Source organism: Pristiophorus japonicus, chromosome 2 (genome assembly GCF_044704955.1).
Source record: "Pristiophorus japonicus isolate sPriJap1 chromosome 2, sPriJap1.hap1, whole genome shotgun sequence".
Lineage (NCBI taxonomy): Eukaryota > Metazoa > Chordata > Chondrichthyes > Pristiophoridae > Pristiophorus > Pristiophorus japonicus.
In genome coordinates, this window is record NC_091978.1 from 86,395,907 (window position 1) to 86,410,063 (window position 14,157).

The following is a 14,157-nucleotide window of genomic DNA, read 5'->3' on the forward strand; positions in this document are numbered from 1 at the left end:
GGTTATTGTTGCCGCAATAAACAGTCCCAAATTAGTAAATTTTTTAAAATTGAAAGTAATGATCCCAAATACCTATATTGTATTTTCGCTCTAGAAAAGTGTTGTAATCTTATTATGCAGATTTTTAAAGATGCTCCTTAAAACATGTCTTTTTTGACCAAACTATTACTCATGTGTGCTAATTTCTTCTTGTTCGGTGTCAAATTTTATCTCTTAATACTCCTGTGAAGCACCTTGGAATGTTTCACTGTGTTAAAGGCACTGTATAAATACAAGTTGTTGTTGAAATTGTTTTTTTCTTACTTGAATATTCAGTAAGGAATGGGATGAAAAACAGCAATTTGCATTTGTAAACACTGTTTTAATGTAGGAAAATGTCCCAAGGCACTTCAGAGGTGTAATCAGACAAAAATGGATGCTGATCCAAAGCTTGGGATTTAAGGGGAGCTTTAAAGAGGTTGCAGGGGGTTAGGTTTGTCTTTCTTGATGCACGTAACATGATTACAATGTAAATGTTAAGTGAAATTATTATTTTTATTCCACCCCGCTCATGTATTCCAGCTACAAAAATTAGATGTAGCAGTACCTTAATTTCAGGATATTTAATGTTAATATCAAAGCTTTGACATATTATATACCCTGTATTACAAAATCCTGATGTTTACAACAACTTGTACTTGTATAGTAACTTTAATGTAGCAAAATATCCCAAAGGAGAAGGGTGAGACACTGAGCAGGAGCAAGTGGATGGTTAGGGAAGGTGGTCAGAGGTGAGGTTGAAATGCAGGCTTTGAGGAGGATTGTGGGACTGTGCAAGATGACCTCTGGGTTACTGGTCCAAAACCATAACTGCTAGGCTACCAGGACAACTTTTGTTTTTGAAATTGATGAGCAGTAAGGCAGGGGAGATTGGCATGCACAGGGTGACCGGTGAGTTTGACTTGGTAATGGCCTGCAAGTGAGGTTTGAAAGTCTCCTCCAGTCATGCAGACCCTGAGATGAAGTTTCATTGATGAAGACTGAGCAGGATGGCTTTGGTCTTTCCGATGTTTAGCTGGAGAAAGTTCATTCTCAGTTAATTTAATATTGGGCCGCACAGCAACAACTGCGGAGTTGAGGATAATGAATAGATAAAGTTGGCTGTCCTCTGCATATGTGAAAGCTGATCCCATGCTTGGCTCAGTTGCAGCATTCTTGCCTCTGGGTCAGAAAGTTGTGGGTTCAAGTCCCACTCCAGAGACTTAATTACAGAATCCAGGTTGACTTGGGGAGTGATGTCTTTTAGAAACGTCTGCTCTCTCGGTTCCCATGGCAATATTTAAAGATGAATCGAGGAGTTCTTGGTTTCCTGGTCAATATTTATCCATCAACCAACATCACTTAAAAACAGATTATCTTGTCATGTATCTCCATCTTTGTTTGCGGGACCTTGCTGTGTGCAATTTGAGTTTTTCCTGCAATACAAAGTATTGGCTATAAAGTGCTTTGGGATGTCATGAGGTTGTGACAGGTGCTATACTGTATGAATATAAGCTGATTGAACCTACAACTATCAGGAACAGTCTGCTATCTATCCTATCCCTTTCTTAATTTTAAACTGCTTTATGGTCACCCTTTAATCTGCATAAGCCTCAAATTATCAAATAAAATCAAACATAGAAATTTACAGCGCAGAAGGCGGCCACCATGGCCCATCGTGTCTGCGCCGGCTGACAAAGAACCGCATGGCCCTTGGTCAACAGCCCTAAAGGCTACATATAAACCTATGAACAATGACGGAAAGGCAAAGAGCAACCAGTCCACCTCACACAACTGCGACACCCCTTACACTGAAACATTCTACACTCTCTACCCCAACCGGAGCCATGTGATCTCCAGGGAGAGACAAAAACCAGATTTAAAAATCTGGGGAAATTCCTCTCCGACCCATCCAGGCGATCGAAACTAGTCCAGACTATCACGCTGGCCGTATTCTATTCCCTGCAGTACTTACCATTATATCCGTGCCGTCCAACAAAAGGTCATCCAGTCTAATCCCAATTACCAGCTCTACGTCTGTAACCTGCAGGTTACTGCACTTTAAATGTCCATCCAACCATCTCTTAAAAGTGGTGAGGGTTTCTGCATCCACCACTCTTCCAGGCAACGAGTTCCAGATCCCCACAACCCTCTGCGTAAAGAAGCCCCCCGCCTCAAGTCCACTCTAAACCTTCCTCCAACCACCTTAAAACTATGGCCCCTTGTTATAGGCCCTTACTATCCACTATGTCCAGGCCCTTCTATTTTGTATACCTCAATGAGGTCTCCTCTCAACCTCCTCCGTTCCAATGAGAACAAACCCAGCCTATCCAATCTGTCCTCATAACTAAGATTCTCCATTCCAGGCAGCATCCTAGTAAATCTCCTCTGCACCCTCTCTAGTGCAATCACTTCCTTCCTATAATATGGCGACCAGAACTGCACGCTGTACTCCAGCGGTGGCCCAACCAAAGTATTATACAATTTAAGCATAACCTCCCTGCTCTTATATTCTGTGCCTCTGCCAATAAAGGCAAGCATTCCGTATGCCTTCTTAACCACCTTATCCACATGACCTCCTACTTTCAGGTATCTGTGGACAAGCACTCCAAGGTCCCTTTGTTCATCTACACTATTAAGTGGCCGACCGCTTAATGTGTATACCCTTTCCTTATTTGCCCTCCCGAAGTGCATCACCTCACACTTTTCTCTGAATTAAATTCCATTTGCCACTGCTCTGCCCACCTGATCAATAGATTGATATCCTCCTGCAGCCCATGACTTTTCTCTTCTTATCAACCACACAGCCAATTATAGTGTCGTCTGCGAACTTCTTAATCATACTCCCAATATTCAAATCTAAGTCGTTGATATACCACAAAAAGCAAGGGACCCAGTACTGACCCCTGCAGATCTCCACTAGAAACATCCTTCCAGTCACAAACATTCATCAATCATTACCCTTTGCTTCCTACCTCCAAGCCAATTTTGGATCCAACTTTGACACTTTGCCCTATATCCCATGGGCTTCAACCTTTGTGACCAGTCTACCATGTAGGACCTTGTCAAAAGCCTTGCTAAAGTCCATATATACTACATTGTATGCACTATCCTCATCAGCCCACTTGGTTACCTCCTCAAAAAATACAATCATGTTAGTCAAACATGATCTTCCCTTAACAAATCTGTGCTGACTGTCCCTAATTAATCCTTGCCTTTCCAAATGCAGATTTATCCTGTCTTTCAGGATTTTTTCCAATAATTTTCCCATCACTTAGGCTGACAGGCCTGTAATTACTCAGCCTATCCCTTTCTCCCTTCTTAAACATTAGCAGTCCTTCCATCCTCTGGCACCATGCCCAGATCCAAAGAGGACTGGAAAATGATGGTCAAGGCCTCTGCTATTTTCCTCTCTTACTTCGCTCAACAGCTTGGGATGCATTTCATCTGGGCCTGGGGACTTATCTACTTTCAAAGCTGCTAACCCCCTTAATACTTCCTCTCTCTCTTTCATCTGGAATAACACCCTCCTCCTCTAACAGTATCTGCATTACCCCTTTCCTTTGTGAAAACAGATGCAAAGTATTCATTAAGAATCCTACCAACATCTTTTGCCTCCACACAAAGATTACCCTCATGGTGTCTAATAGGCCCTACCCTTTCTTAGTTTAGAAGTGTTAGAAACACTCAGGTCCGGCAGCATCTGTGGAGAGAGGATGGTAGGGTTAACATTTCAGGTTGATTACCTTTTGTCAGAACTGGGAGATGTTACAAATGAACAATTAATAAGGAGGAATACCGCCAAAATCGAGTAAATGGAGGAAAAGAAGAGGTCTTTGATTAGGTATAGGATGAGAGATGAGTAAATGTCAGAAGTGATAATTGTGTGACCAGAGGAGGCAATAATGAAAGAAATTGGAGAAATAAAAGATGTATCCAAGACCCAGAAGATGTACGAATGGCTCCAGCAGAATAGTAGAGGGTGAGGGAAGCATGGAAAATCTCAGCAGCGAAGGCTCTTGTAGTCTGGGAATGTGGCAGAAGAACAAGGCATGTGACACCACAGGTGCAGACTGTCCTGCCAGCCATGTACCAGGGCGATCTCATCCCAAGTACAAGCCACCACCTTCCTCATTCCTGGAAGTGCTAGGCCACCCATCCACATTACACTACCAGTACCTGCTGTCAGAGATCTGTGGTTAAGGTCTGATCATTTTTCAATTATTTGTCTTCGAATAGTGTTAAGTGGGTGAAGGGATATGGCAATAGGACAGGTAAATGTTATCTGAATATTTGCTCATATGGAGGGTAAATGCTGACCTGGATTGTTTGGACAGAATGAACGGTTTCCATGTTGTAACCTCTGTGTAGTTCTAGAGAATAAGGGATCAAGTGTTGTAATGTGGAGCGCTTGAGGCATGAAGTCAGCCAGGACATTTAAAAAAAAAAAATGCTCAAGATTTGGGCACATTCCTAGTTCTGGGTAGCAATTGTTTTTACAGCTGAGTGGCTTCGGAGGGTTTGGAATCGCATGTCAGCCAGATGGGTTACGATGGCAGGAATTGTGTGTAAACCAGATGGGTTAAGGTGGCGTGTTTTTCCCCTGAAAGACATTAATAAACAGTTGAGCTTTTGTAGCAATCTGGCAACTTTCAAGTTCACCACCTTCTGGTACCAGATTTATTGATTTCAATTTCACAACTTGCAATGGTGGGATTTGAACTCATGACCTCTAGAATCCTTATCCAACAGCATAACTAATCCACTCGCTTGCTGTAAGCCTTGGCCTGAAATTGATTAGCCAGAAATGTTGGAGGCTTTCAAACTATCAAGAGCTCTTGGGGCCCTTCGTTAATTTGAGTTTCAATCATCAAAAGGCAGTCTTGAAGAAACTGAGACTCTTGTCACAGTGCCATATAATGGTCATAGTGTGCAATTACATGTGCAGCAACAATTTTATATAGGAATGTTTACATACTAATTTCCATTATAAATATTGACCTGAGTGGCTTGAATGTTAAATATTGACTAACAAACATTACTTGATCATGAAATGCAGTTTGTGCAGGAAGTTTGCATCATACAAAAGGTTTTTAAAATAAATATTAATATCGCTGCTTATTGGAGCTAGAAGTGTACACGAGGAAGGTTCTGGTTTCATACCTTCATTGTAAATTCCCCTCATGATGCTGTGGAGAAATTGAGCAGAAGCATTTTTTGGGTCTTGGCCACCTAGTGGAAAGTCTAGCCCTTGTTTTTCAGAAGAAGGGCCAGTCACTACGCAGCTACAACATCTAGTTGTGACTGGTTATAGACAGTGTGGACAGAGGCCTGGAATCAGGACTATAGCTTCTTGCCTTTGCTGGAGATGGTACATGGAAGAGAATCTGGGGAGGAAAAATAAGATAGAAGGGAAATAATTAACTAAAACTGTGTATTAAAAGTAGTGCAAATTTATAGATCTGTTGATTGACTTTAAAGATCTTTGGCTATGCTAGATTTGCTGTGACAAGTTATTTTCTGCCTTTTTTGGTTCTTTTCAGACAATTGGGTAGAGTATCTGTTATCTGCTATCTGGGCAGAAATTGCGCTCATTTTGAGAAGTGTTTTTTTTTCTGGTTTCCACTCAAACTCATTTGCATATCACTGGATGCCAAATCTGTCATGAGCCAGCACAATCGCTAAAACACTTTTTTTAAATTGGCGTAAAAAAAATAGTCCTTGGTAGTGGGAGCTTGGTGCAGTTTAATACAGTTGAAAATGGGTTTATCACAGAAAATAAGCATTTTAATGACTGTCAATCCATCATATGAATAACCCAATTTCAAATGACTAAAAATGACTTTTTTGCTAGTTATATTGTGGTACAATAATTAAGTTTCTTACTAAATTAAAAATTATATTCAAAAACTCAACGTGCCCATTAGTATCCTTGTGCCAAAAAGAACCAGCTTAAGTTTATTAGAGCCTCCTGGAAGGTCCACAAACATGGAAATGATCAAAAATTAGTGGAAATTCCCATTGGTGATTACTTCACCTTTTGGGTAATAAAAACAGAATGCTGGAAATACTCGGCAGGTCAAGTGCATCTGTGGAAAGAAAGTTAACATTTCAGATTGACCCTTTGTCAGAACTGGAAAAAGTTAGAGATAACAGGTTTTTAAAGCAAGTGTAGGGGGAGGAAAGGACAAAAGGGAAGGTCTGTGATAGGGTGGAAGGCAGAAGTGATTAAGAGATAAAAGGGATGATGGTGTCAGGCAAAAGGAGATGGTAATGGAGTAAGTTAAGAAACAAAGATGAATCTAGATAGGTAAATGGAAATGGCAGAATCATCAACAGCTGCCATGGGAAAGGGAAAAAAATAGGAAAGAGGTTATAGTCTGAAATTGGTGAACTTGATGTTGAGTCCAGAAGGCTGTAAAGTTCCTAATTGAAAGATGAGGTGCTATTCCTCAAGCTTGCGTTGAGCTTCATTGGAACAGAGCAAGAGGCTGAGGGCAGAGTGGGAGTGGAGCAGAGAATTAAAGTGATGGGTGAATTCATGTTGGGTGTGTCCAGTTTTGTGGGCGGGACCAGCTTCTAGTGCACTTTTTTGAACAAGTGCAAAAGATTTGTGCTGAACTTAATTTGCGCTGAAAATTCTATGATCTTTTGCGTGGGATATGAACCAATTTCTGAACCAATTGCACTGGGGGAGGAAAAAAAAGCACAACTGAGCGGAAACTCTACCCCCTAGATATTTACGCAGCAAGAAAGTAGTAAATCTAGCAGTTAAGTAAAGTCAACCATGATTGGTGTCATGAAAGATATGCAGACGTAATCCAACCTTCCTGCTGTTACCCACCTAAAGCACTCCTCACCAGAAACGTTCAACTTTCTTTCGGGGGGAACGGGAATTGGGCACGAATCATTTTAGGCTCTAAGGTTCAACACCTCCAAGCTTGGATAGGGAAACTAATGCAGAGTTTTCATGCTTCTAATAATTATCAAGAAAATAACTGCACATTGAAGGTTGGGATTGGGTTTGTCTGATGTCCCTGAAATCAAATAACCTGGCTAGGCTAATCCATTATGAATGGCCACTTCAAGACAATAAAGGGTGCCGAGTACCAGTGAAAGTATACATTACAGCAAGGAGTCCATGCCTTCAGGGGAGGAAGGGAAAAATTGTCAGAGCAAAAGTACCTAGAAAGAAAATTGTTTCCCACCCCCTGCCATACCCCTTTCCATAATCAGGCAACTGTCATTTTACTTACTAAATTGGGCATCCAAGAATGATCATTGATGGCAATGTTGGGAAGAGGATGACACTGTTCCAACTGTTCTGTTACTTTTGTTCATATTGTTATTCATGTTGGAGAAACTTGGTAGGTTTGTGGGGCACATACTCTAGCACAATTGGTGCCATTTGACTCCATATATAATCTGAGTTGAGATTATGTTCTAGGCTTAATGCAGATCTCCTTTTTCTTAAACTCCAGTTCACTATTACTATTATGTTCCTTAATCATGGATTGGCATAAAGCATATCTTGAAAGTTTTTCTCTCTTTTTATTTCAGGAGATAAAAAAAAAAGAAAAAGAAGTTACTGATGAACTGAAGCCACGCTTATTACCGGGTAAAAAAAAAAAATTCTTCCAAAATATTTGTGAAGTAAAATAGTTTTGTCGAGTGTTTGGTGGTGGGGGGAGGAGAAAGTCAGAGTTTCCACTCTTGATCATTATCCAGTGCTCCACTGTTGAAAAATAGACGAGGATCTGATTGGGTGTAGCTATGATGTCCACCCAGATGACTAGTCTAGAGGATCATATATGAAAAATGGTTGGTGGCCTGACTAACTTGAATTGATGCCTCCGGGAGAGGGGAAGTGTGAGAAAAAAATGAAGGCACTGAGCATGCTGTATTATCTAAGAACATGGGCTTGTTATATTCTTTTCTGTGCCAAACTCTTGTCCCTGTGCTCTTTACTGGGTCAAGAATTAAATCCATGATTCCTTTTCAATACTTCAACTTGTCATATTTATTACATTGGCAGCCAGTCAATTCAATCAAGTCTTCCGAAATTACTATGGTATAGATTTGAAGAAACAAAGAATCATGTTTTCTGCTCCTGAATGTAGCATTCCACGAATAAACCACAGAAGCAAACTTTTTGGTTCCCTGCCATCATTTAAAATCTAGTATTTAATCAACGTATCTTGTTTTAACTGGTTAAAAAAGACAGGTGATCAAAAAAACTAACTAGGTTTATCTCTCTTGTACATCAACATTTGCAAGCCGAGATTTGGGATAGTCCATCTGCACAACGCATGTTACTGTATTACAATCTTAATATTACTATGAAACATAGAAACATAGGTGCAGGAGCAGGCCATTCGAGCCTGCACCACCATTCAATATGATTATGGCTGATCATGCAACTTCAGTACCCCACTCCTGCCTTCTCTCCATAACCCCTGATCCCTTTAGCTGTAAGGGCCCATCTAACTCTCTTTTGAATATATCCAACAAACTGGACTCAACAACTTTCTGTGGCAGAGAATTCCATAGGTTCACAATTCTCTGGGTGAAAAAGTTTCTCCTCATCTCGGTTCCAGATGGCTTATCCCTTATCCTTAGACTGGGACCCCTGGTTCTGAACTTCCCCACATTGGGAACATTCTTCCTGCAACTAACCTGTCCAATCCCGTCTGAATTTTATATGCTTCTATGAGATCACCTCTCATTCTTCAAATTCCTGAGACATTGGAACCGGTTCTGGGGAAGGTGGGACCTGTACAAACCGGATGGTCTGCACCTGGGCAGGACCGGAACCAATGTCCTAGGGAAAGTGTCTGCTAGTGCTGTTGGAGAGGAGTTAAACTAATATGGCAGGGGGAGGGGAACCTATGCAGGGAGACAGAAGGAAATAAAATGGAGGCAGAAGCAAAAGATAGAAAAGAGAATAGTAAAAGTGGAGGGCAGAGAAACCCAAGGCAAAAAACAAAAGGCCACATGACAGCAAAATTCTAAAGGGGCAAATTGTGTTTAAAAAGATGAGCCTGAAGGCTGTGCCTCAATGCGAGGAGTATTCGGAATAAGGTGGACGAATTAACTGCGCAGATAGCAATTCACGGGTATTATGTTGTTGGCATCACGGAGACATGGCTCCAGGGTGACCAAGGCTGGGAACTGAACATCCAGGGGTGTTCAACATTTAGGAAAGATAGACCATAGAAACGTTTAAAATTCTGACAGGTTTAGACAGGTTAGATGCAGGAAGAATGTTCCCAATGTTGGGGAAGTCCAGAACCAGGGGTCACAGTCTAAGGATAAGGGGTAAGCCATTTGGGACCGAGATGAGGAGAAACTTCTTCACCCAGAGAGTGGTGAACCTGTGGAATTCTCTACCACAGAAAGTTGTTGAGGCCAATTCACTAAATATATTCAAAAAGGAGTTAGATGTAGTCCTTACCCCTTGATCCCCCTAGTAGTATGGCGAGAAAGCAGGAATGGGGTACTGAAATTGCATGTTCAGCCATGAACTCATTGAATGGTGGTGCAAGCTCGAAGGGCCGAATGGCCTACTCCTGCACCTATTTTCTATGTTTCTATGAAAGGAAAAAGGGGTGGCGTTGCTGGTTAAAGAGGAAATTAATGCAATAGTAAGGAGGGACATTAGCTTGGATGATGTGGTATGGGTGAAGCTGCAGAATATCAAGGGGCAGAAAACGTTAGTGGGAGTTGTGTACAGACCACCAAACAGTAGTAGTGAGGTTGGGGACAGCATCAAACAAGAAATAAGGGATGTGTGCAATAAAGGTACAGCAGTTATCATGGGCGACTTTAATCTACATATTGATTGGGCTAACCAAGCTGGTAGCAATGTGGTGGAGGAGGATTTTCTGGAGTGTATTGGGGATGGTTTTCTAGACCAATATGTTGAGGAACCAACCAGTCAGTTGACCATCCTAGAAAGGGTGATGTGTAATGAGAAAGGACTAATTAGCAATGTTGTTGTGTGAGGCCCCTTGGGGAAGAGTGACCATAATATGGTAGAATTCTTTATTAAGATGGAGAGTGACAGTTAATTCAGAAACTAGGGTCCTGAACTTAAGGAAAGGTAACTTCGATGGCAAGAAGGCGTGAATTGGCTAGAATAGACTGGCAAATGATACTTAAAGGGTTGACGGTGGATAGGCAATTGCAGACATTTATAGATTACATGGATGAACTTCAACAATTGTACATCCCTCTCTGGAGTTAAAAATAAAACTGGGAAGGTGGCTCAACCGTGGCTAACAAGGGAAATTAAGGATCATGTTAAATCCAAGGAAGAGGCATATAAATTGTCCAGAAAAAGCAGCAAACCCGAGGTCTGGGAGAAATTTAGAATTCAGCAGAGGAGGACAAAGGGTTTAATTAAGAGGGGGATAATAGAGTACGAGAGGAAGCTTGCCGGGAACATAAAAACTGACTGCAAAAGCTTCTATAGATATGTGAAGAGAAAAAGATTAGTGAAGACAAACGTAGGTCCCTTGAAGTCGGATTCAAGTGAATTTATAATGGGGAACAAAGAAATGGCAGATCAATTGAACAAATACTTTGGTTCTGTCTTCATGAAGGAAGACACTAATAACCTTCTGGATGTACTAGGGGACTGAGGGTCCAGTGAGAAGGAGGAACTGAAGGATATCCTTATTAGGCGGAAAATTGTGTTGGGGAAATTGATGGGATTGAAGGCTGATAAATCCCCGGGGCCTGATAGTGTGCATCCCAGAGTACTTAAGGAAGTGGTCCTAGAAATAGTGGATGCATTGGTGATCATTTTCCAACAGTCTATCGACTCTGGATCAGTTCCCATGGACTGGAGGGTAGGTAATGTAACGCCACTTTTTTAAAAAAAGGAGGGAGAGAGAAAACGGGTAATTATAGACTGGTTAGCCTGGCATCAGCAGTAGTGGGGAAAATGTGGGAATCGATCATTAAGGATGAAATAGCAGCGCATTTGGAAAGCAGTGACCGGATTGGTCCAAGTCAGCATGGATTTATGAAAGGGAAATCATGCTTGACGAATCTTCTGCAATTTGTTGAGGATGTAACTAGCAGAGTGGACAAGGGAGAACTAGTGGATGTGGTGTATTTGCTCTTTCAAAAGGCTTTTGACAAGGCCCCACATAAGAAATTGGTGTGCAAAATCAAAGCACATGGTATTGGGGGTAATGTACTGACGTGGATGGAGAACTGGTTGGCAGTTGGAAGAGAGTCGGGATAAACGGGTCCTTTACGGAATGGCAGGCAGTGACTAGTGGAGTGCCGCAGGGCTCTCTGCTGGGACCCTAGCTCTTTACAATATACATTAATGATTTGGATGAAGGAATTGAGTGTAATATCTCCAAGTTTTCAGATGACACTAAACTGGGTGGCGGTGTGAGCTGTGAAGAGGACGCTAAGAGGCTGCAGGGTGACTTGGACAGGTTATGAGAGTGGCAGATGCAGTATAATGTGGATAAATGTGAGGTTATCCATTCTGGGGGCAAAAACAAAGGCAGAATATTATCTGAATGGCGGCAGATTAGGAAAAGGTGAGGTGCAATGGGACCTGGGTGTTATGGTTCATCAGTCATTGAAAGTTGGCATGCAGGTATAGCAGGCGGTGAAGAAGGCAACTAGTATGTTGGCCCTCATAGCTAGGGGATTTGAGTATAGGAGCAGGGAGGTCTTACTGCAGTTGTACAGGGCATTGGTGAGATCTCACCTGGAATATTGTATTGAGTTTTGGATTCCTAATCTGAGGAAGGACCTTGCTATTGAGGGAGTGCAGCGAAGGTTCACCAGACTGATTCCAGGGATGGCTGGACTGACATATGAGGAAAGATAGGATCAACTGGGCCTTTATATACTCGAGTTTAGAAGGACGAGAGGGGATCTCATAGAAACGTATAAGATTCTGACGGGACTGGACAGTTTAGATGCGGGAAGAATGTTCCCGATGTTGGGAAAGTCCAGAACCAGGGGACGCAGTCTTAGGATAAGGGGTAGGCCATTTAGGACTGAGATGAGGAGAAACTTCTTCACTCCGAGTTGTTAACCTGTGGAATTCCCTGCCGCAGAGAGTTGTTGAAGCCAGTTCATTGGATATATTCAAGAGGGAGTTAGATATGGTCCTTGCAGCTAAAGGGATCAAGGGGTATGGAGAGAAAGCAGGAAAGGGGTACTGAGGGAATGGTCAGACATGATCTTATTGAATGGTGGTGCAGGCTCGAGGGGCCGAATGGCCTACTCCTGCATCTATTTTCTATGTTTCTATTCTTCTAAATTCCAGTGAATATAAGCCTAGTCGATCCAGTCTTTCTTATGTTAGTGCTGCCTTCCCGGGAATCAGTCTGGTGAACCTTCGCTGCACTCCCTCAATAGCAAGAATGTCCTTCCTCAGATTAGGAGACCCAAAACTGCACACAATACTCAAGGTGTGGTCTCGCCAAGGCCCTGTGCAACTGCAGTAAGACCTCCCTGTTCTGATACTGAAATGCTCTCGTTATGAAGGCCAACGTGCCATTTTGTTTTCTTTACTGCCTGCTGTACCTGCATGCCTACTTTCAATGACCCAGGTCTCATTGCACCTCCCCTTTTACTAATCTGTCACAATTCAGATAATATTCTGCCTTTGTGTTTTTACCACCAAAGTGGATAACCTCACATTTATCTACATTATACTGCATCTGCCATGCATTTGCCCACTCACCAAACCTGTCCAAGTCACCCTGCAGCCTCTTAGCATTCTCCTCACAGCTCACAGTGCCACCCAGCTTAGTGTCATCTGCAAACTTGGAGATATTGCATTCAATTCCTTTGTCTAAATCATTAATATGTATTGTAAATAGCTGGTGTCCCAGCACTGAAACTTGCGATGCCCCACTAGTCACTGCCTGCCATTCTGAAAAGGACCTGTTTGTTCTCACTGTTTGCTTCCTGTCTGCCAACCAGTTCTCTATCTACATCACCCCCATCCCATGTGCCTTAATTTGTGTGGTATCTTGTCAAAAGCCCTTTGAGTACAAATACACCACATTCACTGGTTCTCCCTTATCCACTTTACTAGTTACATTCTCAAAAGAATTCTCGAAGATTTGTCAAGTATGATTTCCCTTTCATAAATTGATGCTGACTTAGACCAATCCTGTCACTGCTTTCCAAATGTGCTGCTATTACATCTTTAATAATTGATTCCAGCATTTTCCCCACCACCGATGTCAGGGTAACCGGTCTATAATTCCCTGTTTTTTCTCTCCCTCCTTTTTTTAAAAAAGTGGGGTTATATCAGCTATCCTCCAATCCATAGTAACTGATCGAGAGTCCATGGAATGTTGGAAAATGACCACCAATGCGTCTATTTATAGGGCCACTTCCTTAAGTACTCTGGGATGCAGCCGATCAGGCCCTGGGTATTTATTGGCCTTCAATCCCATCAATTTCCCTAACACCATTTCCTGACGAATAAGGATTTCCCTCAGTTCCTCCTTCTCGCTAGATCCTCGGTCCCCTAATATTTTTCGGGAGGTTATTCATGTCTTTCTTAGTGAAGACAGAACCAAAGTATTTGTTCAATTGGTCTGCCATTTCCTTGTTCCCCATTATGAATTCATCTGATTGTGCCTGCAAGGGATCTGCATTAGTCTTCACTAATCTTTTTCTCTTCACTTATCTATAGAAGCTTTTGCAGTCAGTTTTTATGTTCCCTGCAAGCTTACTCATACTTTTTTTTTTCCCCTCCTAATTAAACACTTTGTCCTCTTTTGCTAGATTCTAAATTTCTCCCAGTCCTCAGGTTTGCTGCTTTTTCTGGCCAATTTATATGCTTCTTCCTTGGATTTAACATATCCCTAATCTCCTTTGTTAGCCGCAGTTGAGCCCCTTCCCTGTTTTTTATTTACGCCAGGCAGGGATGTACAATTGTTGTAGTTCATCCATGTGATCTTTAAATGTCTGCCATTGACTATCTACTGTCAACCCTTTAAGTATTATTCAGCAGTCTATCCTAGCCAATTCATGTCCCATACCATCGAAGTTACCTTTCTTTTAATTTCAGGACCCTAGTCTCTGAATTAACTGTGTCACACTCTATCTTAATAAAGAATTCTACCATATTATAGTCACACT

At 41.9% G+C, this 14,157-nt stretch overlaps 1 protein-coding gene across 1 annotated transcript in view; it reads left to right on the plus strand.

Moving 5' to 3' along the window:
* Positions 1-14,157, plus strand: part of mtmr12 (myotubularin related protein 12) — a 130,151-nt gene that overhangs the window by 18,634 nt on the left and 97,360 nt on the right. Inside the window, exon 2 of the mRNA XM_070868327.1 lies at positions 7,579-7,636. Coding sequence (XP_070724428.1) covers positions 7,579-7,636 — 58 coding nt within the window. The remainder of the gene's footprint in view (positions 1-7,578; positions 7,637-14,157) is intronic.